Genomic DNA, 27,841 nt, shown 5'->3' on the forward strand with positions numbered 1-27,841 from the left:
ACAGAAACTGAAATTAAAAACATAACCTCATTTACAGTCACTCCAAAGGCAATGAAATGCTTAGATATATGCTTAACAAAACATACATGCAATCTGTATGCTGAAAATTATAAAATGTTAATGAAAGAATTAAAAAAGGACCTAAATAAACGTAAAGACCACAGGTAGTATTGTGTTCATGGATTGGAAGACTCTCCCCAAATTGATCTACATGTTTGTGTACTTCCCATCAAAATCCCAGTAAGTTTTTTTGTAGATAAGACATGCTTACTCCAAAATTTACATGTAAAGGGGTGCCTGGGTGACTTAGTCAGTTGGGCTCTGATTCTTGATTTTGGCTCAGGTCATGATCTCTGGGTTTGTGAGTTTGAACTCCACGTCATTGGGATTCTCTCTCTCTCAAAAATAAATACACTTTAAAAAAAATTTTTTTAGGGACACCTGGGTGGCTCAGTAGGTTAAGCGTCCGACTTTGGCTCAGGTCATGAGCTCACGGTTCATGCGTTTGAGTCCCGTGTCAGGCTCTGTGCTGACAGCTCGGCGCCTGGAGCCTGATTTGGGTTCTGTGTCTCCCTCTCTCTTTGCCCCTCCCCTGCTCACACTCTGTCTCTCTCTCTCTCTCTCTCTCAAAAATAAATAAACATTAAAAATTTGTTTTTAAAAATTGTTTTAAAAATAGCTTTAAAAAGTCAATAAAAAATAAAATTTACAAGTAAAGGCAGAAGTCCTAAAGTGGCTAAAACATTAAAAAACAAGGATAAAGTGGGAGAAATCACTCTACCTGATATGGAGGCTTACTATATAGCTACAGTAATCAAGACAGTGTGGTGTTGATGGAGGGACAGATACACAGACCAACAACATAGGAGAGAAAACCCAAAAAATAGACCCATGTTTTCATTATGCAAAAGTTTTCTTTATTCTTATGTCAAAATGGCATTTTGTCCTTATCATTTTCTCTTAAGTCTATTTTACCCTCTTTTAGATGTTACAAATATGCTATTCCTCTTTGTTTTTATTGGTGTTTTTGTTTTGTTTTTACATTTAATTCTAACTCCTGCAGAATTTTTTTTGGAGGGTCTGCTGTGAGATACAAATCCAAATTAGTTCTTTATACCAACAAATTGTACCGATGGAATTTATTAAATAATTACTCCTTTATCTGTTATTTGGTTATTTTGATTTGTCATGAATTCTCAGTGTTCTCACAGTGTTTTAAATCTGTTTCTAGAACGTTTCCTATTCAGTTGATTGGTGTTCTGTCTTAGAGCCAATTACATAGGATCTTGGTTGTCACAGCAGCATATTCACCCCTTGACACTGGTAGGGAATACAAAAATATTTGCCCTTCTGGAGTCTCCTAGAGTCATAGTTCTTTTTGGAGTCACACACTTCCTGTGCAAATATTCATACCTTTCCATGTCTCATTACAATTCAAATATCTCATTTTTACAGAAGATCAAAAATGTTCTCATTTTACTAGATTTACTCCTTATTTGATAACAAGTAGACAGGAGTAAAGGCAAACATTCGAAAGCTATGGATGCTGGGATGTTTGTTGTTGGTTCACTCACTGGCTAAAGTGACTTGCCCCAGATAAAAGTCTCTCAGCATGCACAATCTGAAATCATGCCTCAGGAAAAAAAGAGAAATTACTACACTCTATGATTCGGGGTTTTCTGGGAAGAGTCAAAAACTGCAAATATTGAATCCATAAATGTTAAGGGTCTCTTTAAAAAATCTGTGGATCAAATCCAGCATGGTTCTTTTTAAAGTATTCTCTGGTATCTTGCCTGCTTATCTTCCAAGTACTGATCCTTTGGACAGTCTTATTCAGCTCTCTAAATGTTGGGGATTCTAGCCTACTATTTACATAACCTCTACTTTTTTCTTTAACAGGAATAGCAGGCTTTATGACTGTCGTGTCCTATGGTCTTTACACGTTAAAGTACAGAAGGGATCAGAAAATGTCCATTCATCTTATTCACATGAGAGTTGCTGCCCAAGGATGTGTTGTAGGAGCTGTGACTCTAGGTAACCTGCTTAATTTGTATCTTGTGCTGTCTTTGTGAGTATTTTTATTTATTTTATTCAATCATATTGGAAAATGAAAATTGGGTTAAGATGATATCATGGAGGAGGAATGGTAAGAAAGACCATGAACTTCACTTGGTTGAAGTTGCTTCCCCATAATAGGCTTAATTTCTTGGTATTTTAAGCACTGAAAAAAAAACAACCAGTAGACAAAAAGTACAAACATCCAGTTATAAAATAAATAAGTGCTGGGGATGTCATGTACATATTGGTGACTATAGTTCATAATACGGTTTTGCATATTTGAAAGTTGCTGAGAGTAGAGAGTAGATCTTCAAAGTTCTCATCACAGGAAAAAAATTCTGTAAGTATTCATGGTTACAGACGTTAACTAGGCTTATTGTAGTGATCATTACAACATATAGAAATAACAAATCATTGTTGTACACCTGAAACTAATATAATGTTATAGGTCAATTATAACTCAGTTTAAAACAGAGGGGACACCTGGGTAGCTCCGTCACTTGACAGTCTGACCCTTAATTTCAGCTCAGGTCATGATCTCACGTTTTGCGAGATCGATCCCTACACTGGGCTCTGTACTGACAGCGTGGCACCTGCTTGGGGTTCTCTCTCTCCCTCTGCCCCTCCCCACTCTCTCCCCCTCTCTCTCTCAAGATAAATAAATAAACATTTTAAAAAGGTAGAGAACTGGGGCGCCTGGGTGGCTCAGTCGGTTAAGCATCCGACTTCGGCTTAGGTCACGATCTCACAGTTCGTGAGTTCGAGCCCCGCATCAGGCTCTGTGCTGCCAGATCAGAGCCTGGAGCCTGTTTCAGATTCTGTGTCTCCCTCTCTCTGACCCTCCCCCGTTCATGCTCTGTCTCTCTCTGTCTCAAAAATAAATAAACGTTAAAAAAAATTTTTTTTTTAAAATAAAAATAAAAAGGTAGAGAACTAGGTTTCGGGTTCTGTTATCTTGTATTATGAAAGGAGCAGTGAATAGTTTGTACCCTCTATAACCCAACTAAAGCAGTGGTTCTAGATTCCAGCCTTTACTGCTCACCTAAGAGCAGCAGTCATAGTTCTTGGCCTATTCGAACAGCAGATATAATTACTGATGTAGTTTAACTGGGAAGAATACATTTTTTGGAGCCCACAATCTCCACATCTGTTCTCCTTTTAGTCCCGGTCTGAGCAATAGGCAATCCTTTTTTAATCAGTCTATAAATTAGGCTATACTTAATGTAGTGAAATCCAAAGAACAGGTGTAAAATTATCTGGTTAATTCCAGTTATATCAACAGCTAAACCTGATAGCTCTAACAAGAAATCTAGTTTGGGGATCTAAATTATCTTTTTTTTTTTTTTTTTTTTTGGTCTACATTAATGAGAACAAGTTACAATGTTCTTAGTTCTCTTTCATGCTGTGCAGAGTAGAATCAGCCTAAGAGTAGGTCTAGGATTATGGAATGAGCAGTGTGGGGATTGTGTATAGGGAGTTATATGGTAATTATCTTACTACCATGAGCTGTGATACACAGGTGTTAACAAAATATAGGAAGCCTCACTACAAAGTTACAATGCTCATTTTCATCATTTAGCAAACATTTATTAAGCTCTTGCTATGTGCAAAGCACTGCACTGGTCTAGAGATACAGAGATAAGACTCAGTCCCTACCCTCGAACAGTTTAGTCTCCTTAGGAAGAGACACCAACAACAGAAGACCATATAAACTCACAGATGCTATGACAGAGATAGCACAGGTTGTTGCTATGGAAGCACAAGCAGAAAGGAGGGGCATTTAACTAGGGCTGAGAGTCCAGGAGAGGCTTCCCTAAGGATTAAACCATATGAGGGGTGCCTGGGTGGCTCAGTCAGTTAAGCATCCAACTTCAGCTCAGGTCATGATCTCGCAGTTCGTGAATTTGAGCCCTGCATCGGGCTCTGTGCTGACAGCTCAGAGCCTAAAGCCTGCCTCAGATTCTATATCTTTCTCTCTCTCTGCCCTTCCTCCGCTCACGCTCTCTCAAAAATAAATAAACATTTAAAAAAAATGAAAAGTAGATGTGGGGGCACGTGGGTGGCTCAGTCAGTTGAGCGCCCAACTTTGGCTTAGGTCATGATCTTGCAGTTTGTGAGTTCAAGCCCCACATGGGGCTGTCAGCACAGAGCAGGATTTGGATCCTCTGTCCCCCTCTCTCTGCTCCTCCCCCGCTTGCACTCTCCCAATAAATAAATAAATAAATAAATAAATAAATAAATATTTTTTTTTATTCAAATGGTCTTTATTTTCCTATCTTGTGTTTCTAGCAAAAAGCCAGATAGATATACATAAATATTTTTTTTTAAAAAGTAGATGTAAAGTGAGAGAAGCAAGAAAAATCTGGAAGCTACAAGGATGGGCTGAACACATAGGATAGACTGGAACCCTTGTGGGTTTCTCACCATCTCTAAGCCTCTGAATTTGATGATGGGAGTGACAGAGGGAAAAATGATGCCCTTCATCTTGGAGATAAACATGAACCTAGCCAAGGAGTCAGAAAAGGTGAAGGAGGAAATTAAGCAGGTCCACAGTAGATGCATTCCTAGTTGTTGCCCCATGCCAACAAAGTGGACCAGCAGATAAGCAAACATGTGCTGCCTTCCAAGAAAAAAATGAATTTAGCTGCTGCTTCACTTCTGTCCTCTAAACCTTATGCAGAGTGTTTCTTCTGCAATAACTCAGGGAATAAACGGAAAGGAATTCTGGAAATGTAGTTATAGTTTAGCTTAAGTTGACACAACACAAACTTACCACTAGGCCTTGTCAACCTGGCATCCATGTACATCTCTTTTAATACACTTAACTTCAAATAAAGACAGTGGCAAAATCAACCATCCATTGTATAACCAAAAACATGCTAATTCTGTCCCAAAAGAGGATACAAAAATCCTTTTACCCATCTTTGGGTGGTGTTGATTTGTCTTTGAATAGAGTCACATTCCCGTTTGATATCCTGTAACCTAAATCCTGAAATGTAAGATTAAGTATTATTAACACTTTTTACATTAGATGGCAGATAAATGGAAGTAGCAAATAGAAAAAAAAATTAATGTATATACAAATGTATTCATATCAAAATAAGGAAGAAATATTTCCATCAGACTTTGTTTCTACAACTGGTCAGATGGTCATGGCTGGTATTATAACTATGTTCTTCCACTAGTCATTTCTTACTCACTTTGCCTTCAGCAAGCACCTTGGCTATTCGTGGTTATTTGACTAGAATGGTGACCCACACCTTCATTCCTAAATGGTCTCGGTCCTTAGCCAGTCTGCTTGTATTGGGTATAGTTTTCCACGGTCTTTAATCACGGGACATGGGAGTACTAAAAAATGCCCAGAAGATACATGCATTCCACACATACCTCCTTACCTTACCATTATATAGTAGTACCATAATCTCTCCTTGATAGATCAGATCAATGTAATGGATTAACGTGCTGTCCTGTGCAATGGAGCGATGATCAAAGTCCTTGCAGACCAGATTATGGCATAGTCTGGAGAATTCAGGCAGCCCTGAGACTGAATAGTGAAAGTATACTCTTGGCCCAACCAGGTGAAAGCAAAATGCTTTTGGTAGTTTTTATTAAAAGCTCTAGAGAATAAAGCAATCAACCAGGTTAACAGCTGCGAATCAAACAGCAAAGATGCTTGTATTGATAGGCTCTAGCAATGAAACCACACCTGGACAACAGCTGCAATTAGAGTGATCATCTGATTAAGTTTATAGAAATCCATTATCATTCTCCAAGAGCCATCTGTCTTCTAGCCAAAGAGGCAAATTGAATTGGTATGTGGTAGGAATCCCCACCCTAGCATCTTTAAAGTCCTTGATGATGGCACTAATTTCCACAGTCCATCTAGGAATGCAGTACTGCTTTGGTTTACTCTTTTGGTAGATACAGGCAAGTAGAACGGCTTACAGTTGGCTTTCCCCACCATAATAGCCCTTACACCCCAGGTCAGGGAACTGATGTGAGGATTCTGACAGTTGCTGAGTATGTCCCTTCCAGTTACACCTTCCAGAACTGGGGAAATGACAATCCAAATGACATATGGATTTAGGGGCCCACCAGGCCAACTGCAAAACGGACCCACAGCAAAACTCCACTGACCACCTGACCTTCATAAACTCCTAGCGTGACTGGTAGACCGCCCTAATTCTCCAGGCATTCGTATCAATTCAGAGCCAGTGTTTCATAATCTCACAAATGTGATCATTTGCCATTCCTTATGCATAGGCATCTTGGTGAATGGCCACAGATCTGTTCATAGTATTTACTTTTTGGCCGTGTTAACAGCATCTTTTCTTAAGGAGATCTGACTTCTCCTTTATTCAAGGGACTCTGGGTCTGTGAAGTGACTCAAATCTGGGAATTGGTTGGGGGCCCATGGCTGTCTACTGTGATGACTCAAGTTAAACTTTTATTCACCAAACCTAGAGCTTTTCTGCTTCAATGTTGCCCACCACTTTCAACTCTAGGGACACCATAATCAATTAGACAATGCCAAAGGTCTTTGTGGCTTAGCCTATTCTGATTACTGTTTAGTCTTTGCTGCCCATTACAGTAATCACACTTTCCTCGTCTTTGTCAATTAAATGGTGCTCCTTGACCCCTGCTTCTCAGGATCCCACCGTCTCCACTGAATTCAGGAAGCTTAGCAGTTTCCACTGTCATTTCTGGCTTACAGAAGATAGTTGCCACGGAACTCTCCAAGGATGCCAGGACTCCCTTCACAAATGTGTTTTCCCCAGCCTTGGTGAAGGGAGTAGATATATTTAGGGGGTGAATGAGCAGGATAAATCTACCTTAACATTCCAATCTCCCTAAGCCTTTGGATACCTTCCCAAATGTCAGGGTTTCTTAGTCTCGGCACTACTGACATTTTGGACTAATTGCTCTGTGGAGGGCTGTCTTGTGCATTACAGGATGTTTAGCAGCATCCCTGGCCCCTACCCTCTAGATGCCAATAGCACCTACCCACCCCCAGAGTGACAACCAAAAATAGCTCCAGAAATTGCCAGATTTCCCTGGGGAATAAAATTGCCCCAGTAAAGAAGAATCACTGCCAGTACAGAATCACTGCTGTACCTTACAATTATACCAAGAAAGCTCTGGCATTGCAGCTTCATTTAGTGGAGATTACCTTTCAGTCCAAGTTTCAGTCATTCTCTGAAAGGAGTGGAAAGGGGTCTCAGTCAGATACAGGGATTTAAGGACTCCCTGTCACTGAAATCTGCCCACGTATCCCCATCCTAATTTTCAGGGTCCCACTCTTTCCAAAGCAATGCCCTAACTTTGACAAAAGAGACTCTGTGAAGGTGGGAATTTTATGATTGTAGTGATTAGCCACTCAGAGGATAAGTCCCTGTGTTGTGTTTTTCAAAAATATCAGCCTCACAGCTACAGGAGTTGAGTTTCTTTCTGGGAAGTCATAAAGCTTTCAGGTCCCCTCATCGGACTTTAAATGAGGAGTTAAAAGCCCTGAGCCCATCATTTTGTTTTCCCGAGTTCTCCAGCACACTTAGAAGAAACCAACCTAATTATACTTCTCTTTTCCACTAAATGTTCTATGACAGTAAATACTTGATCACCCAAAGCCCTTGTTTTCTACAGGCACCTGATTAAGGGTATCTTATCTATAGGCGACAGTCTTTAAAAAATGCTTTGCTAGCATGCCGTGGGCTGCTAGCATTGTCTTTACTACTGGAAAAAATGGCCATTAATATCTTTAAATCTCATCACACCAGAGAACCAATTCGAGATGACCCAGAACCTATTCACAGGACCTGTACTCATGGTAACGTTCCTCTGGAAGCTTCTGATACCAAAATCTGTATCAGTCAGGGTTCAACCAGAGAAGTAAAACTATGAGTAGTGATATATACAAAGGGAATTATAGAAACATGACCCTAACCAACTTTGGGAGCTGGTTAAACAGTCCATGTGAGGCTGTTGCTTATGTTTCTAATACTGGAGCCTAAATTTAGCCAGGCAGCAGTTGGGAAGGAAAAATAAACTGGAATCTGCAAGGAAGAGCTGGAACCCACAGAGAAATAGAAACCTGAGTCAGTCTCTAACTGACTCTAACTTCGATCATGGTGTGACCTGTAGGAGAAGCTGGAGCCGTCTATCATGGAGCTAATCCACTGGCCTTGTAGCCAAAGAAGCTAAAGGAGGAGCTCCAGAAGGAGCTGAACAATCTGTGGGTCTGACAGCTGCCCAGCAACGGCAAGGTGAGCCAGCAGATAAACAACACGCACAAGCTGTAACAGCGCCTAGTAACCCTGCACCGAGCCTTCCAAGTGTGAAAAGAATACAGAAGCTATACTGCTTCAATTTTACCTTCAAATCTCCAGCAAAATGTCTCTTGTGAGCCAGGCTAACTCAGAAAAAATGCAGGGATGGGAATTACAGTTTAGCTAACCTGATAGAGAACAAATCCCCAATAGATCTACATGGCTGCGAGCTGAGAAGTCAACGAGATGAAGTGAGCCAGTGAAAGATTTAAACAGGGGAGTAACGTAGTCAGAATGCCAGCTCAGAAAGATGCCTGCCTTATCAAAGCTCAAAAACAGGCAATATGAAACTGTTTGTTTAAACAGATGGTCACACTATAAAGACAAGGAAAAAACCTGTTACCATAAAAGTCAGAACGGTGGTTATCTATGGAAAAGAGAGCGAGATACAGCCAGGCTTCTAGGATGCTTGCTATATTCTATTTCTTGACCCACAAATACAGGTATTCAGTCTACAACTGTTTGTTAATCTAGTCGTTTAAATTGTGTCTACTGTTTTCCATGCATATTATATTTCACCATGAAAAAAAATGTGAAAAGGAAAAAGAAAATGATTAGAGATGACTGGCAAAGGAGGGGAGAAAATAAAGACAGAGAGGCCAATGAGATGATGAACTGGGTCTGAATTAAAGCAGTAATGGTGAAAACGGGAGGAGATGGAGTCTACGAACATTGAGGACTCAGCAACTAAGTGCGTGGGAAAAGGAAGGAAGGAGGAGTCCAGGATGATTCCTAGGTTTCTGGTTTGGGCAATCCGATATAAGATGGGCCTTTCACTAATGTAAAAAATGAAGCAGAACAGGGTTGGTAGGAGAGTAAGTCCAGTAAGTACTGGACAAAACAATAATAGCTAATAGTTAATGAGTGTTTATGATGTGGAACCCACTCTAATTGCTTTATATATCACTACCTCACTTAACCTTTTTTTGTAAGTAAATTTTATATTATTATTATTTTCATTCCAGTATAACATACAGTGTTATGTTAGTTTCAGGTGTATAATATAGTGATTTAATCCTAATAAATACCTCTTTACACCACCTGGTGTACTGTAATACAATTCAATACTGACGCCAACCACTGCAGCTCACCTTAGATGCCACAGGTTTAAGGACATGGTTCCCGAAGGGACTGCTGTTACTTCAGACACCAGCCATTGGGGGTTCCCAGGCCACCTGCCCTTCTGACCAACTAGCGACAAATTCAGGGGTTCCCAAGACTCCTTCAGGTTTGATATTTCACTAGAACAACTTGTGAACTCAGGAAAGCTCTATACTTACAATTACAGTTTTATTACAAAGTATACAGATCAGAAGCAGCCCAACGAAACAAATAGGGTATAGGTCTGGGAGGGTCCCAAACTCAAAGCTTCTGTACCCTCGCCCTGTGGAATGCCACCCTTCCAGCACATCAGTGTGTTTACCAACCAAGAGACTCTACGGAGCTTCAGTACCCAGAGTTTTTATTGTGGCTTCGTTACATAGGCACCATTGATTGAATCACTGGCCCTATGACACAACTCAGTCTCCAGTCCTGTTCCCCTCCTGGAGGTCTAGTCACATAGTTGGTCTTCCTGGCATGACTAGCCATATCCTGAAGTTATCTAGGAGCCCACCATGGATCACACCATTAACGTAAACTCCGGTATGATCCAAGAGGCTCATGAATAATAAAGATACTCCCATACCTGGTAAATTCCAAGCATTTTAGAAGCTCTATGCCAGGAACTGTGGACGAAGACCAAAGTCTTTATTAAACAATACCCTATGAAGTAGGTACTGTTATAATCCCATTTACAGATAAGGAAATTGAGGCTTAGAGAGGAAAACTTTCTTGCTCACAATCACGGGGGCTCTCTACTCCAGGGCCTGAACTCTTAATTCTATATTATACTGACTGAGGTACCTGTGGCAGATGTCTCTAAATTAGAGTACTCATACCCTAAGAGATGTAGAAGGAGATCCGTGGGTATGTAGGAAGAATATATTTCTATCTTAAAAACAAAAAGCTTTGGGGCGCCTGGGTGGCTCAGTCGATTGAGCGTCCGACTTTGGCTCAGGTCATGATCTCACACCTCGTGAGTTCGAGCCCCGTGTCAGGCTCTGTGCTGAGAGCTTGGAGCCTGCAGCCTGCTTCAGATTCTGTGCCTCCCTCTCTCTCTGCCCCAACCCACTCACATTCTGTCTCTGTCTCTCTCAAAAATAAATAAACATAAAAAAAAAAATTAAATAAAAATTAAAAAAATTAAAAAACCAAAAAGCTTTACTAATAGACACACTGGCCAATAGTACATTTATATAAGTTTATAAATAAATGAACATTTTGAGGAGCAAGCTCAAATTACTGATTTGTGCACAATTTAAAAGTCTGGCAGCCACCTATCCATGTATGTGGAAATGCCACGTATAGTATAATGAATATAAGTCTCATGTTCAGAAGAGAGATCTAATAACTTGCTTACCAGTGAAGCAACAGGTATGAGTGAGGCAACAAAAGAGTTGAGATTGGAACTCCAGGGAACACCAACATTTAAAAGGTAGGCATGAGGTAAGAATTATCTGTGTCTAATAAGCATAGGGAAATGAGTTCTAGAAGTCTCTCTGCATTGGAGAATGTTATTTCCCTAGATACGACAATGATTCAGGTAGGCATATTTTTGCCTTGGATCTTATGCATCTATGATAGTTACACTCCTGTTTCGTTAGAAAATTGTGCAGACAGCTGCCTCACGTGGCTACCATGTTGAGATGAGAACAACTAACTTACTGACCCCTTATTCTCTGTGCGCTCTTTGAAGATACTAACAAGAGGTGTAAGAAAGCAGAAGAAAATGGAGGATTTAGATTAGACAATCTATTAGATATCTGAAGCCTTGATAATTGATACGGGTGGGAATGGGAGCTGAGTGGACTCCTTAACTTGCTTTGGGTATGAACATTTGCTGACATCCCCACAATTCAACGAAAGCACTCTATTCCACACGCTATTTCCCCTGACTCCTTACCCTTTTCTGCATGGCCCTAGGACCTCATCCTGGTGAAAGACCCACATCTATGTCATCTGCCTAAACTCACAGCTAATTTACCCACTAGACTGTAATCCCCTAGAAGCAGTTTTGCTTCTCTTGAGATGCTGAGCACAACCAGACACTGAATAGAGGTTTGCTAAGTTGAGGTGTCTATTATTTCTATTTTATTATCTAGCCAAATCTCCCCACTCTTTCACCAATATTTTAAAATTCAAATTTTAGGATGACATAGTAACATTATAAATTCAGATTTAGATTTGTACTGATCTTAATGGGCTCTGACTTTTTTGGGTTTCTTTTTCTGGAGCCACTTATATAATCTAAGCCAAAAGTTAGTGAGATGGAAGGCATTTGTTTGTTTTTAAATTAAGGGATAATGGGGCCCCTGGCTGGCTTAGTCAGTAGAGCATGTGACTCTTGATCTTGGTGTTGTGAGTTCAAGCCCATCATTGGGTGTAGAGGTCACTTAAAAAAAAAAAAAGGCACCTAAACTGAGGGACAGTTTTGGAAAAATACAAGCAGAATACAATAAATTCAGTGTTTGTTTCCCATAGATACCGTATTGATGTCTATCTTTTTGTTTCTAGGTGTTCTCTATTCTATGTATAAGGATTACATTAGACCTCGATTCTTCAATGTGTCCAAAAAATGAAGCTACATACATACAAGACAAGAAGGCTTCTGAAAACTATTTATTCTGAAGAATAAATTTTCAGTATGTAGTAAATTATACTGCAAAAGTATGAGACAGGATTCGCATAGCCTTGTATAGCAAGTCTCAATTGTTTATATTGATTTCCAAATCAAGAGTCATAGTCAACTCAAAAATATCTTTGTTGTCTTTCAGAACCTAGGACATGATTTTCTGACTTTTAGAATTTTTATTTTCTAGTTAGTGGCAAAAAATAATCTATATTACATCAAACCAATCTGAAAATTAGGAGTTAGTTATATAATGGCTACAGAAGAATTATCTATATCTGTATTAAATGTGACGGTCTAGCCTGGGTGGCTCAGTCAGTTAAGTGTCCAACTTCAGCTCAGGTCATGATCTCGCAGTTTGTGGGTTCAAGCCCCACGTCGGGCTCTGGGCTGACAGCTCAGAGCCTGGAGCCTGTTTCGGATTCTGTGTGTGTGTGTCTCTCTCTTGCTGTCCCTCCTCTGCTCACTCTCTCTCTCTCAAAATAAATAAATAAACCTTAAAAAAAAATGATGCTCCATTCATTGTTTAATTCTCTCCAAATAGGGGCAAGGTAATTAAAGCTTTCATAAATTCCTTTTGAGAATGGGAAACAATTACATCAGAGGAGAATGGCCATGTTGTTATTTAAATTTGGTTTACCATTGTGTGCTTCGCTCTTATCTCAAAATTTGACTATTTTGCCACAAACATAAATGTTTAACATTTAAAGGTCTATGTATTCATTTTTATACTTGAAAGCATTTCTAGGAGTACAAAGGTGAATTGCTAAAAAAAAAAAATCCCTTTTCCCCAGATGACAACTGTAGGGGTGAAAGGAATTAGTCCAGTGCTATTGCTAATCTGGTATGACACTCGAAAACACAGAAATCAAAACAGACATTAAATGTTAATTACACCTGTGACCTGAAACTCCTCTACAACTGCCCTAAGGTTCTAAAAAATTAACTATACTGTTGAAGTCATTACATCTGTGACTCAGATCTACCTTCTAAGACTCCAAGCCTGGGGAGAAAGGGGGAAAAAAAAAAAAAAAAAAAAAAGCAAAACCAGAAACAAACAAATGAAAAAAGCATTCACTGAAAAAAAATCAAGAATGCATTATAAAATTATCTGTGGTGGTTACTTCCTTTTCTTTGATGTCTCCTACAGTGGAGAGTTCATCTGAAAGGAAGGTGAAGTCTAGTATTTGGGAAAAGAAACGATGTCGGAATATCTGAAATTAAGTCTGCAGTCTAGGCATTAACCCCCACTGTTCTGTGTATTAATTGGCACAGGCAATTATTTTTAAAATTGTCATTTGTACCTGTCATGGGGCTCTCCTAGTTCCACCAACAAGTATACATATTTTGGGCAACACTGTCCTCTGGGGAAAATAGGCAAGGCAAGAATCCAACGACTTTATTCCACTAAATAGTCCTGCAGCTGGATCTAATATGTTGCATGGAGGTCAGGGAGATTGAGAACACCATGCAGAGAAATGTCACCCTTCGTGTTGATTCCACAATGGAGAAGTACTTCTATTCAGGGTCCTGGAAAGATTCCATTCTCTCAATGTATACTCTGCATTAAAAATAGACTTAAGTGTTTAATTAGAAATGGGCTTTTTTCATAACACCCAACAGGTTCCAGAATTTTGTAATTTTACTGAGAGCTGAATATATTTATTGCTTGAAACAGAAATGCAAAGTATTTATTCACCAAGAATAGCTATGCATGAGAACTCACAAACTGTATTTAAATTAACGTGTAAAATCATCTGTGTAGAAAAGAAGCAGGATGCTCATTTATCCACTTTAGCTTGGGTTAAGAAGAGGGGGTCACTGCAGGGACCCTACATATAGGTGAAATACAGTACCCGAATGAAGACAACACTTCTGGGGCAAAACTTTGGAGGCTTGATATCATAATGTTTAAAGTTGAGAAGGCTTTTTTCATTAACTACTGAAACCCCTGATGCCTCACTTGCTAAACTATTTCATTTGCCTCAATATGCTCTGCCTTTTATTTTTTTTAATTAAAAAAATTTTTTTTCAACATTTATATATTTTTGAGAGACGGAGCACAAGCAGGGAGGGCAGAGAGAGAGGGAGACACAGAATCCCAAGCAGGCTTCAGGCTCTGAGCTGTCAGTACAGAGCCCAACATGGGGCTCGAACCCATGAACTGTGAGATCATGACCTGAACCAAAACTGACTGACTGCCTTTTATATTAGGTGGACATGTGGTTATGTAGCAGCAGCTGCCCAGTAACTATTATTTAGTTGTATTTTTTTGACATTCTGGATATTCATTGTCAGAGCATCCTCTTATAAATTGACTCCATAATGTTAAACCTGAGGAACTGAGTGAGTGTATGCTTCTAGGTTTCTCTTACAATTGAATATGTTAATAGCTATAAAAGCATATAATATAAAATCCAGATTTGTAAATATAAATTAGAGAATGATTAAAAGTTCTAACTTAGAAAAAAAGTTTACCCAAGACTCATTCTTTAGAAATCAGTCTCTTCTACTGATTTTGGTGTGACTCAGTTTATCAACTTTTCAGATTACAGGAGTTGTATGACTTGATGGATAAATTTATAAACATTTTTTTCAATTTATTTTTATTTTAAGTAGCTTCCACACCAACATGGGGCTTGAACTCACAACCTGAGATCAAGAGTTGCATGTTCTACCGACTGAGTGGGCCAGGCACCCCAAACTTAAAAGCTTTTGTAAACTCCAGTCTGTTCCATTAATGTACAGCCATAGGATGGAGATGAGAGCTAGACTCCCCCAAGTACTTAGTCTCTGTATAACCAAGCACTTCATCTTTTTATGAGTGGCAAAACAGAATTTTGTAACCTTTTTCTTCTTTCTCCTAACACTCTCTGGTCATGAAACTAACTACCTGAGAAAATGAATTTCCAAGAGAGGCAGGAAAATCCAAATTGGTTCATCTAGAGTTGCTATCTGTGTATAAAGAATATAAAATACTGTGGGGCAGCTGACTGGCTCAGTCAAACAGCATGTGACTCTTGATCTTGGGGTCATGAGTTCAAGTCCATGTTGGGTGTAGAGATTACTTAAATAAAGAAAATGTCTTAAAAAAATCTAAAATACTGAAACTCATTTAAAAAATCTCTTTTTCAGGGCACCTGGGTGGCTCAGTCAGTTAAGCATCCACTCTTGGTTTTGGCTCAGGTCATGATCTCAAGGGTCAGGAGATCAAGCCCCACAGCAGTCTACGCAATGGGCATGGAGCCTGCTTAAGATTCATTCTCTCTCTCTCTCTCTCTCTCTCTCTCTCTCTCTCTCCCTCTCCCCCCCCCCCGCCCCTCCCCTGTATGTGCGTGTGTGCTCATGCTCTCCCTCTCTCTCAAAAAAGAAATCTCTTTTTCAAATGAAAGCTGATAACTGATGTTAATTCAATTTCATTTTTAAGATCAGAAGGACTCTAACCTACAAATGCTACTCTTACCAGAAGTTTCAAGGGCCTCTGAAATAGAAATAAGAGAATTTTTAAAAAGTATTACCTTAGACAACTCCCTGCCACTTAGAGAACCAAGTCTGTATAAGTGAAGATAAACAATGTCTGGAATTTTAAAAAGTCTTACTGAAAAAATACTAACTTTTAAAATAAGACAGAGTGATCCTGAGAAACTTAACAGAAACCCATGGGGGAGGGGAAGGAAAAAAAAAAAAAAAAAAGAGGTTAGAGTGGACGAGAGCCAAAGCATAAGAGACTCTTAAAAACTGAGAACAGGGGCGCCTGGGTGGCGCAGTCGGTTAAGCGTCCGACTTCAGCCAGGTCACGATCTCGCGGTCCGTGAGTTCGAGCCCCGCGTCAGGCTCTGGGCTGATGGCTCGGAGCCTGGAGGCTGTTTCCGATTCTGTGTCTCCCTCTCTCTCTGCCCCTCCCCCGTTCATGCTCTGTCTCTCTCTGTCCCAAAAATAAATAAAAAACGTTGAAAAAAAAATTAAAAAAAAAAAAACTGAGAACTGAGGGTTGACGGGGGGTGGGAGGGAGGGGAGGGGGGGTGATGGGTATTGAGGAGGGCACTTGTTGGGATCAGCACTGGGTGTTGTATGGAAACCAATTTGACAATAAATTTCATATATTGAAAAAAATAAATAAAATAAAATAAAATAAAATAAATAAGACAGAGAGGTCAGATATTTCACTTTTAAGCTGAAAGAGGAAAATGATGCTCAAAGTCATACAAAAGCTGCAGGGTTTGCAAACTCAATGTCTTTGGGGCTAGAAGGAAACGAATCGAAGAAGTGTGTGCCACCCTGAAGTCCATTAAAACGGACTAGCCACCATCCAGTTCCAGCCAACTGCAATTCCATGCAGGAATGTAAGCCCAGTGTGGCCAATCTTCTTTTCAATCAGATAATTATGCAACATTTTTCCAATTTTTAAATATTAACTTTTTTTATTATAAAAATCTTAAAGAAAAAAGTCCTGGTTAAGAAGAGGGGTCAAAAAAAGTCTATCACCCACATGTAGGCAGGCAGTTTATGACATGAGAACTAGTCGTCCATGTCCTGGTCTAGTTCTGCTCTCGTATTACTTGATATAAATATCTTAAATAAAATGCTTAGCATTCAAGGAAATTCAACACTAGAAATATTAACCATTCCTGGAAATAGACTTTGGACCTAGAAATGGTGTCTGTGGAGTTTTAGTGGGGAAAAATGGGAAGAAAAGAAATGGTAGAACTCTACAAACGTTAGAAAGAAAACAAGTAACCTCCATCATTTTCTGTTTGGGACTTACAAAGTTAAATGTTAGAAGGTTCTTCTTTTTATACCTAAAGCTTGAATGCTAGAATGGGCTGAGTTATGATGTCACATGGAAAACTGATCATTGGTTCGAGTATGGTTTCTGAATCTTCTGATGAGGTATTAAGCTCTTTGGGAAATACCACCATACCTCTGACAAGATTTCAAGAAAAGCAACAAAGAATAATAATTGCAAAGCACACAATATAACCAGGATAAATCTGCTGAAAAGAACTGTTTCCTTTAGAAATGATGTGCTGCTAGTCAGTAGTCGCTAAGGGTCTGGTTAAAACTGAAATCGAATTTAACTAGCCATAGTCAAGTGTCACTTTAAAAGGCAAGTCAATTTGACCAGATCATTCCGAAAAAGAGCATTACTCCCTTTCCTCTCTCACTTGTGACCCAGAGAAAACAAATATCTGATTTATCTATAGCTTTTAAAAAAATAAGAAAGACCTATCAATTTCACATAACCTTAAAACTCTACCCAAACTGACATGTTCAGGTTTACATAAATATATACACATATATATTTTTTAAATTCCAGAGGTCAAGACACAAGCCCATAGGGGTGTGTGGCCACCGTGGGCCAATCATGTCACTCTGGTTACTGTAGGACCATCGTGAGGTGGGTGGGTCTCTGTCCTACACTTAGAGCTGGCAGCTTTTAACACCCTTCCCATGAGGAAATCTTTGACTTTTGTTCAAAACATCTGAACAAAACTCACCTCTGAACTAACAGAGATATGTTAACAGGACACCTGGCACAAAAGGACTAAGACAAAGTGGTTCTTAAACAGTCTCTCAGGCTGTCAGTCATCTAGACACAAGTGAGTCAGCATCCACGGTGTTGAGAAGGTAGAGTTCAGGCTGAGCTGTCAGTCCCAGATGGTACTAAGGACAAAAAAATGAAACAGGGTTAGACTGATGTGCAAGTATTTGTTATTATTTTTTTACGTCTATTTCCGAGAGACAGAGGGAGTGCACACGTGAGCGGGGGAAGGGGAGAGGCAGAGATGGGGACAGAGGATCTGAAGTGAGCTCCATGCTGACAGCAGAGAGCCGGAGAGCTGGAGAGCCAGATGCGGGGCTCAAACTCACAAACTGATCATGACCTGAATGGAAGTCAGGCGCTTAGCCAACTGAGCCACCCAGGCAGCCCTGATTTACGAATATTTAAATACTGAAACTGGCACATGCACACCTATAATCAGCAGCCTTTTTTCAGTACTGCTATATGGATTTTTACTTCCGAAAAGAAATGGCTTACAGAAACGGTTTACATAAAATACTAGCTTGGAGCTGAATGAAATAGTTAAGAACTGAGATAATGCCAAGTGCCCTCATGAAATCTGCACTTTGACTATTCTTGTGACACACTTGTTCCAGAGGGGAGCTTGCTGGCGACAAGGACGAGAGCAAACACTCTGAGCACTTTTGTATTCTAGTACTGTGTTTTAGAAATCAAATAAGCTCTAAGTAATTCAAATAAATACTAGAATCAAATACTAATTCTAACTCTTGAGCTCACTCTAACTCCTAAACCCAATATCCAGGCCCCATGATCTTCTGGCACCTGAGCCAATTCTTCCCCCCAAAAAAAAAGAAAATAGCACGTGCTAAGAGTGACAGGGAGATGACCTGAGTCGCAAAAGTTTGTCAGGCTGAATCAAATCACTTGGACTGCTATCAAAACACATTGCTGGGGCGCCTGGGTGGCTCACTTGGAGAAGCGTCAGACTCTTAATTTCGGCTCAGGTCATGATCCCAGCATCGTGGGGTCAAGCCCCGTTTTGGGCTCCATGCTGAGTGTGGAACCTGCTTGAGATTCTCTCTCTCTCTCTCTCTCTCTCTCTCTCTCTCTCTCTCTTCCTCTGCCCCTATCCTCTGCTCTCTCCAAAATAAATAACATGGAAAAAAAACCAACAACAACAAACATTGCCAAACCACCTTCCTGGAAACATGAATCCCTATGGATTGTGTTGAGATCTTTGAAGTTGTCGTTTACTCTTTTTCTCTCCTCTGCATACCATCGTGAGATAATCACTGAATCTCACTTTAGCCCTACTGTTATTACTTAGGGCTTTAGGAATGTTATCACCCCTTGGCATCAACAACCTGTGAGTTAAGGCAGAATGTAGACTATGAGTCCACAGGAGGAAAATATTCCTATTATAGCACAGTGGAAAAGGCACCAGAGTCGAGTTCAAGCTCCAACTCTGCCGCTTCCTGTGACCTTGAGCAAGTTCATGTATCCTTTTTGGAGCCTTATCCTACTTATTTGTAAAATGGGAATAAATGCTACATTTGAAAATGCCAAGTACGCTGATATGCTGTGTTAGTCTTCAACAAATATGATTTTTTTAATGTTTATTTTTTAATGTATGTTTGTTTGTTCATTTATAGAGGCAGAGAGAGAGAATCCCAAGCAGGTTCTGCATTCTCAGTATAGAACTGGTTGCAGGGCTCGAGCCCACGAACCGTGAGATCATGACCTGAGCTGAGATCAAGAGTCGGATGCTTAACTGACTGAGCCACCCAGGCACCTCGACAAACAGAATTTTTTAACACATTACAAATTGCCCTGTATACCTCACAAGCTTCTGATGACCCCGTGGACACCAAATGAACCCCCAAATAAAATTATTCTAGGCATAGTGAGCTAGGAAATTACTAACACTGGCCTTAGGGCAGAAAACAGCTCTTCAGACAAGCCTCCTTATTCATTTCAGGGTCTTCCATTTCAGGTTTTAGTAACCAAGAGCAACTGTCAGATACACTATAAATTCATTGCTGCCTTTTCACAAGAGAGCTGAGCTGGTGGGCTTCCTCATTACGTAATAAGCAAGAGTTGCCTTATTAGTCCTGTGATCCCCAGACTCTTAGAGGACTTGTTAGGGTTCCTTCACTGGAGGAGTCTGTCATATTGTTGGGAGACACTGAGAAGTGGCGCGGAACGGCACAGGAATAGGCTAACTGCTGTCACAGGTGCAGAGAGGTAATGCAAATAAATGAGTAAGCTTCATAGTTCTTAGCTACTCCTGGGGTAGGATCAGAGAGGGCCCTGTCCGCCTTCTGTGCCCACCAAAAAGCATTCAAAGTTGTTCCAAATTTAACACAGGCCAAGCAAAATTAGTCTGTCAGTTGGCTGAGTACAAATCTCTCACTAATCAGAGTATCAAGCGAGATGCTCTGACGTGTTCCTGTAATGCCAGACACCAAAGCTTGGCGTCTTAACCTGGCATGAAGAGTGTACTACGTATTACACAGGACGGTTCGGTAATGGCAACGTGGACTCTGGGGTTTAGCTATTCAAGTTGACATGCCAGCTGCTCATTTACCACTGATGTGATTCGAGGAAGTTAACTTTACTTTTTGGCCTTCCAGCTGCCTCATCGACGTAGAGGCCGATCCTCTTGTTGTAACAACTGAATGAGGTCCTAGGAGTGCTCAGACCAGGACGAGCACATGGGGGTCAGTGTCAGCCGTTTTTAACCTTCATAAGCTAAGGTGCCAAGAGAAGCTGACACATTTAGATTCATTGGCCCTACCTATCGAATAAAGGAGTAGAAAGCATTCCAGAGGGCAGAGCTAAAAGAAATGTCTCAAATCAGGATCTTCAAACTACTGCATCCTATTCTAGTTTGGAAAGTAAACCCAAGAGAAGAAGGGAGAGCTAAACGAGGAAGGACAACATGGAGAACAGAATTCTCAGATTACTTCTATGGTGTTACAGTATTCAGCTCCTATAAGACAGGCAGAAAAGCTTATGACAGAGAAAGGGAAAATGAAGTTCAAGTGACAATCTTGGAATAAATCAAGTGTTCACTTAGATTTTCCTGTCATTTGTATGGTGACAGGGCTAGTAGTTTATTAGGCCTGAGCTTCGTCTTTGTTTTCATTAAATGGCGCCAATGTTTCTGTTTATATCCGTTCCACCAAAATGCTTTCAATTTTTAAGCTAAACAATTTTGGTTTCTCTTTTCAAACACTTATACTTTTTATGGGCAGCATACATGGAATATAAAAGCCTATTCCAACGGTGAAACAAGACTACGGACAGAAAAATGTTCAGCTTAGAGCAAAGAAAGGCTGAATGATAATTTTTTTTCGAGTTTAAATAAGGCAATGATGTGACCTTTAGCAACAGCAAGACAAACAGTATGTGACTAAGTGGGTAGATTGATATTCGTGTTTGCTGTCTGCAGTTCATCAAGTCTTCTGGGGACTAAAGCTATTTATACTTCCATCCCTTCACAAGAGAAAATCACTAACACTGTGGGCTTAATATGTCAATCCAGGTGGCGGCTGATGTTTCAGTATTTCAGAAGTTAAATATTTTCCAGGTGAAAAAAAATACCCAGGAAACCAAACAGGAAAAAAAAAATTTTTAATTACAAACCAAGTTTACATACTGTTAAGTGGTCACTAACAGCTCAGTTGTCACCACTTGGAATACGACTAGCAGGACCTCACAGGAGCCAAACTACAGCTCGTCCCCATCCCTATGAATTCCCAAGATGCTGTACCAGCACAATTATTTCATGTCACATTTCTGGAGAACAAGGACGGATTTACATAAGGTACAATTGTATATCCTTAACATTCCACGCACACACACACACACTGCACATGCTGGCACCGGAAGACTTCATAAGCATTGTTTATTGCACCCAGAGTACTGGCTAAAGGACACTCTCTCTCTAAGAGGATCAAATGGAATATGGTTTGGGAGTGCTTTTAACACTGTAAAACACTCCACACATAGTATTATAAAATGCCACTAAAGTGGGAAGAAATTTTCCATCATCGTCAGTCATAAATAAAACTTTAAAAAAGAAAATAAGCAGCTTTACTTGAACTTCTAAATACATATTGTGAATCTGAGACTGACTGGGCCCACCAGACTCAGGGCAAAGGGAAGTGTCACTGTACTGTCTTTACAAAGAATTTTTCTTGTCAATTTTGCCTTCACCTAGCACAGCCAGATGAGAGATAAAGATGTCAGTCTCCAACATCTTCACAGAGTGCCCTTATGACCAGGCATGACGATAGGGAGAGGGGAAGATGTGAGGAGGAACAGTTGGGGAAATTTGTCTTTCATGATCCTGTCAGATATTACTTGAGGGACTAAGAGAAGGTATGGTCAGTGAAACAGTAGTTTATCCTTAATGCCTTATGAAAAACAATCCATCCAGTCTGTGCTTTTGACTGTGTGCAAAATATGAGCAATAATGCTTTCAGGGGCTGAGATGAATACATAATATCAATCAACCAGGACTCCAGAAGGAAAGCTCCAAAAAACGAGAAGTCCTTCAATGCCATTCCCGTTACTGTTCTCACCAAGTCAATGGCTATAAAAGACTTGATTATTTATCTCCACCAGACAAATGTGATTTGATTTGATATAATCACACAATCTCAGGCTCCACATGTAAAAGTATCAGAAGTGGCTGAAGAGCAGCAGCTTCATGCTGAAGGGACCCATTTCCTCTGACTCCAAAGCTCCACCATCTGGTCTCAAAATTTTTCCCTCTGAGGGAATGGCTGAAGAGAGGTAGCCCAGCGCAACCTTGCTGAGAGAACTCTGCAACCACAGTGATACCTACTGACTTGCTGAGGGAGAGAGAAAGAGCTTTGCAACAGTTAGGTCCACAGCTCCTGAGATTGCCTCGCAAGTGGTCTTGGGCATGCTTCGGAAAAACGTGACAATTCTGGTAGGAGATGGCTTTTAGGAATAAAACAGATGGCTCTTCTTTTCCTTTAAGTCTTTTCTCCCCATTCCAAAATCTCATGAGAACGTCAGTTCATAAATGCTACCATCTTTTTCTATAACCAACTTCCTGGATGAGGAAGGTGAAGGTTTTACAACTGTATGCACTCAAAGAGGAAGTATCAACGGGAAAGATCGGTACTAAGATGAAACTTATGAAAATCAGAACTCCCAAGAAATTCCTGATAAGCTTTCCATCTCTGAGGAAAATCTGCTCAGTGATGTTCCAAGGTGATTAATAACCACCACCTGCATGTCAGCTTTGCTATTTGTTCATTTATCACCTTCTAAATTTATGCTTTCTCATCCCTCTTAACTTCCACCAAAAATTTAAAGTGGAAAGAAGTTAAAAGAATCCTGAACCTGAAAGAGGTAGAGATGTTTCACAATTTTATATTTAATATGGATGACACCACCTTAGGTGAGTTGTTTTTTTTTTAATAAGTAAAGTAACTGAAAGGGTATGGATAAGAAAAGTATTTCTCAGCCTCTTAAAATCCAGAATCTTTTGATAAACAAAACCTGCATACCCATTCTATAATTTGTATTAAGAAAAATTTATTACATTTTCCAATTTTTTTTTTTTTTAAACACACAGCCTAGTTAAGAATCATGCCTACAGGATTCTCTCTCAAAAGGATAAAACAAGCTGGCCCTTAGGCAGCTACTTAAAATTTTAGTGTTGGAATGATAGCAGCAAATGTCAGCTTTTCAAAGATCCTATCTAATCCAGTTCCCAGGTTAGGAGGTCAGGAAGAAAAAAAATTCCATCTTTCAAACATATATTGAAACAAAGTCTTTCCCAACAAACAGTTGAGTCTTAAATGAAGTCTGTGCAACAGCACATACTTTTGTCTATGTTCACACAGTAAACCATAGAAACACACTGGCTCTGATGGCTACCTGTGGAGGACAGACAGACTGATCCAGTGTTTACTTAGTATAGCCACCGGTGGCTTCTTCGGTCAGCAGGACTTTAGAGATGCTTACCGTGTGCCCACAGTCCAGGAAGGACATGCCCAGTGCAATCAAACATTGCCAACCCTGAAAGATAAAGCATGGCCATCATTCACCAGCCCCTCTGAAGAGCCCTCTTACCCACCATGACTGCTCACGCCTCACTGCTCAGACACAAACCTGCTCTCTTCCTTGCATATCCAGCTTTGCTCATCTCCTACCACCAAGGTTGCACAAAGTCATTCTCCCAACCCCACACCCCCTTCAAAACATCCTGGAGTTTGCCTTCCTCGGCAACGTTTTCTTGCATACTATTTTCAATACTGAGCTCCCTGCTCCTACCGTTTTTTGTCGTTTGTTTCTTTCATCCGACTGGGAGTTCCCTGAAGACCCATTCCTCATGATGAAGGTGGAGGCGGAGGGAATGAAGGACAAACTAATACAAATGGAATAGTATCCTGAACTGCTCTACAACGTCATGCTTTGGGGGCTTCACAGCAGTAACCCACCCTGGAATCAGCCCTCAGCCTTAAAATGGGTCTTCAACAATCTTGACAGTCTCAGGGTGACTGAGGACAACTCGGACCCTTCATACACAATTTGCAGGAAGGAAAGATTCCTTTAACTTCTACGGTGAATTTTTAAAATATTTCCTGTCAAAGACACGTTCAATTACTTGGATTTCCTTAGAGTAAATCCCTAGAACATAGGCTCAGCATAATCCTAGTGTGCCCCAGGTTTACTGGGGAGAAAAAAAAGAAAAGCTATATCAATCCAGGACATAATTTTTCAATAGTCACTAAAGCGTTTTTCTCAATCTAGTACCTAACCTGTGGCAAACACTGGCATGGGGATTAGTTAAATGTTCAAAAGATCGGGTTTCCCCAGCCTCTGTTCTTAACCATTCTCTCAGCAGATATGGTATAAATTCTGCTGCCCCTAAATTCCTCCAAACATGAATTTTTCAGAGAAACCTGTATGGAACAGGGAGGTGGATTTGTTGTTTTTGTTGCTAGAACTATTTCCATTACTATAAGTAACGTGACAGAACATTTGGGAAATAGAGAAAAGAATGTATCTATGATGGTACCATCTTTTTTTTAATGTTTATTTATTTTTGAGGGGGGGGATGCAAGTGGGGGATGAGCAGAGAGAGAGAGAGGGACACAGAATCTGAAGCAGGCTCCAGGCTCTATGCTGACAGTAAACAGCCCGACTCAGGGCTTGACCTCATGAACCATGAGATCATGACCTGAGCCGAAACTGGACGCTTAAGACTGAGCCACCCAGGCACCCCCATGATGGTACCATCCGAACATAACTATCATCATGTTCACATAATCTACCCTAGACTTTTGAGAAGGAACTTGATTATCTCGGAACACATTACTCCGTATTCATTTTCTATGTAGTTACGATTTCATAACCATCATTTTTAAATCACTCTAGAGTAATTCAATGAGCAAGTATCACTGTTATTTCTTTACAAGACAGTTATTAAATGGCAGAGCTGAGCAGGGCCGTGAACTCACGTGTATCCCGCCCCAAAGCTCTGACATCTCACCAACCCCATCTCGTACTGCCCTCTACTTTCTATACTGCTCTTCTTTTAATTCCTCAAACACAGTACACTCTCTTATTAGGAATTACTAAGAATGGAAACCAGCAGAAGTGACAGGACAGCTCTTAGGAGTCTAAATTTTATGGTTAAAAATATTGTTTAACCACAGCTGACGTTATTAACAATTTCATGTAAACTGTTCCAGTAACCTGGAGATAAGAAGGCTATGTGCTCTTTTGAGTCCTTTCATTTTGGTATCAGTAAGCCCCAACTGAGCTGATACCAACTCTGATACAAATACCCCTACTCCCTCCTGAATGGACTTACCAAGTATAACACAAAGCTCAGATAAGCCACACTGACCACAGCAGCTACCACATACAATGCCACATGCCCTAGTTCCTGGACATAAACCATGACAAAGTACATGTTGATGGAACAGACGATAAGGACCAAGATCCCGCCTGCAATCCTCCAGCCTCTGTAAAAGAATCAGCAATCATTGGTGGAATAGTCCAACCTATCTGTAAGCAGAAAAGGACACTCGGTCTTGTGGAGCAGACAGGACAGGAGTTAAGAGGCATTTCAAAATGAACTGAAAATTGTCTTATTATGTCCCAATTAAATGAGCCAAATAGACACCAGTAGGGAGAAAGAGGTGGGGGAAATACTATCAAATAATCCCTGATATTTAAGTCCCTAAAAATGCAACAAGCCCTAAAAATGCAACAAGCCCGGAGTTCCTAGAGATGCAACAGACAATTTCAAATGCCCCACACTCTTTAAAGATGCATATAAAAGGTATTAGTTTATGCCTTTCTCATTAAGATCATTTAACATGAAATTAAGGCAGCTTCAGTGGCTGCAGCTGAAGAATAAAACCCTAAGAGCTGACCTTTCTCTCCCCAAAAATGAAAAATTGCTTGCCTTCTTTTACTACATTCAGAGTCTCCATTTTCTAAGCCAAAGATTGAGGGGCACCTCTGGGAATCACCTCTCAAAGCATGTGGTTCCCTATATGACTCATTTTCTGACTGGCCTGTTGGATGCAGATACCATTTCCCCACATATTTTGGGGGAACTGAGAGAAGTACACTCACATTCCATTGGCAAAGTCACTCATTACTGGCCGCAAGCTCGTAAATGTGAGGATGGGTATGAGAGCAAAGGGAAGCTGGAAAAGAAAGAACAAAGATCAGACAGGACTACTGGAGATACTCATATTACCCAGCACTGTTAGCAAGAGGGAAACACACACCCTGCTTCATCTGCCCCATGAGAAATTATTCCTGTCATCCCAACATGCTCATGCATTACGTTGAAATCTATAGAGGCATCATTAACTTAGCATCGATCATCATCCTTTGAGTCCTTAAAAACATTTGTTATCTTCCTCGTCTTCTTAACCTCCACAGGACCTAGCAATGTCCTATGTTATTTATTATTTAATGTTTGCTTGGATTAAGAAACAATAATTTTATACTCTGTACGTAATTATAGCAGATAATTCCCATTCAACAAGCTTTTAAAACCAAACCACCATGTCCAAAAGATTTTATTTAAAAGAATGTTTTAAAATTCATTTGAGAGAGAAAGAGAGAAAGAGAGAGAGGAGAGAGAGAGAGAGAGAGAGAGAGAGAGAGAGAGAATATAAACGGGGGAGGGGCAGAGAGAAGAAGAGACAGAATCTCAAGCAAGATCTGCACTGTCAGTGCAGAGCCAGATGCAGGGCTCAAACTCATGAATTGTGAGATCGTGACCTGAGCTGAGGTTAAGAGTCTGACGCTTCACTGACGGTACCACCCAGGCACCCTAAAAGCTTTCATTTATGCATTTATTTATTTTTGTTTGTTTGTTTGTTTATTTTTGAGAGCAAGTGGGGGAGGCGCAGAGGGAGAGGGAGACAGAGAATCCCAATCAGGCTCTGCGCTATCAGCATAGAGCTTGACTAGGGGCTCAAGTCCATGAACGGTGATATCATGACCTGAGTTCAAGTCAAGAGTTGGATGCTTAACCGAATGAACCACCCAGGCATCCCTAAAAGGTTTTTAGATACCGGGATTCCATACATTTACTGCAGACCAAGACTCTGCCTCTTTCTTCCTCTCAATTTTCCCCAGCACCCAGCCCTATACACTCAGTACCTAGGGACAGCAATATACAATGCTGCCTGATTAAATGGAATGGGAGTTTCCTCAGCTCCTTCCTTACCTGTAAGCTCTGCAGAACATTCAGGAAGTCATTCATCCCTGTTAGATGCTCTACATCCTGGAAGATGGCAACAAGCAGAGTGGGGATGATGGCAATAGAGCGGGTCAGAATCACTCGGGCAAAGCGTGACCACTTTAGGTTCAGGAATCCCTGGAAGAAAACACAGCAGGATGAATGTCTAGAATAGGAAACAGAGAGAGGTCTGGGAAGCCCTTAGAAACATGGGAGTAAGAAGAAGTAACAAAAGGACAATGTTTTCTTCCTCTAATGTATACCAGTCACAACAGCACATACCTCCATGACGAACTGGCCAGAATAGGTTCCTGTCATGGTAGAGCTCTGCCCTGCAGCCAGGATCCCCACTGCCCAGATGTAGAGTGCAGCAGGCCCAAAGTAACATCCCAGTACAACACCCTGGGAGAAGGAGGGAAGAAAGATGTTTGTGTCAATGATCTGCT

At 40.4% G+C, this 27,841-nt stretch overlaps 2 protein-coding genes across 11 annotated transcripts in view; one reads left to right on the plus strand and one right to left on the minus strand.

Annotated features, from left to right (window-relative positions):
• HIGD1C (HIG1 hypoxia inducible domain family member 1C) overlaps positions 1–12,360 on the plus strand; it is a 31,926-nt gene extending 19,566 nt beyond the window's left edge. The window contains exons 3-4 of the mRNA XM_060657624.3: positions 1,900–2,034; positions 11,997–12,360. Of these exons, the coding sequence (XP_060513607.1) occupies positions 1,900–2,034; positions 11,997–12,061 (200 nt within the window). The 3' untranslated portion in view covers positions 12,062–12,360. The remainder of the gene's footprint in view (positions 1–1,899; positions 2,035–11,996) is intronic.
• Positions 12,361–16,244: 3,884 nt separating this feature from the next.
• Positions 16,245–27,841, minus strand: part of SLC11A2 (solute carrier family 11 member 2) — a 52,880-nt gene continuing 41,283 nt past the window's right edge. For 9 of the 10 annotated variants that reach the window (XM_078449869.2, XM_078449868.2, XM_078449867.2 and 6 more), the window contains 6 exons: positions 27,678–27,797; positions 27,384–27,533; positions 26,273–26,346; positions 25,500–25,653; positions 23,645–23,698; positions 16,245–17,775 (listed from right to left, as the gene is read on the minus strand). In XM_078449869.2, coding sequence (XP_078305995.1) covers positions 17,698–17,775; positions 23,645–23,698; positions 25,500–25,653; positions 26,273–26,346; positions 27,384–27,533; positions 27,678–27,797 — 630 coding nt within the window. In that variant the 3' untranslated portion in view covers positions 16,245–17,697. Of the gene's footprint in view, positions 17,776–21,258; positions 23,699–25,499; positions 25,654–26,272; positions 26,347–27,383; positions 27,534–27,677; positions 27,798–27,841 lie in introns of those variants that run through there. The other variant, XM_078449870.2, reaches the window with a different exon arrangement.

The sequence above is a fragment of the Panthera onca genome, chromosome B4 (genome assembly GCF_046562875.1).
Source record: "Panthera onca isolate mPanOnc1 chromosome B4, mPanOnc1 haplotype 2, whole genome shotgun sequence".
NCBI classification, from domain to species: domain Eukaryota; kingdom Metazoa; phylum Chordata; class Mammalia; order Carnivora; family Felidae; genus Panthera; species Panthera onca.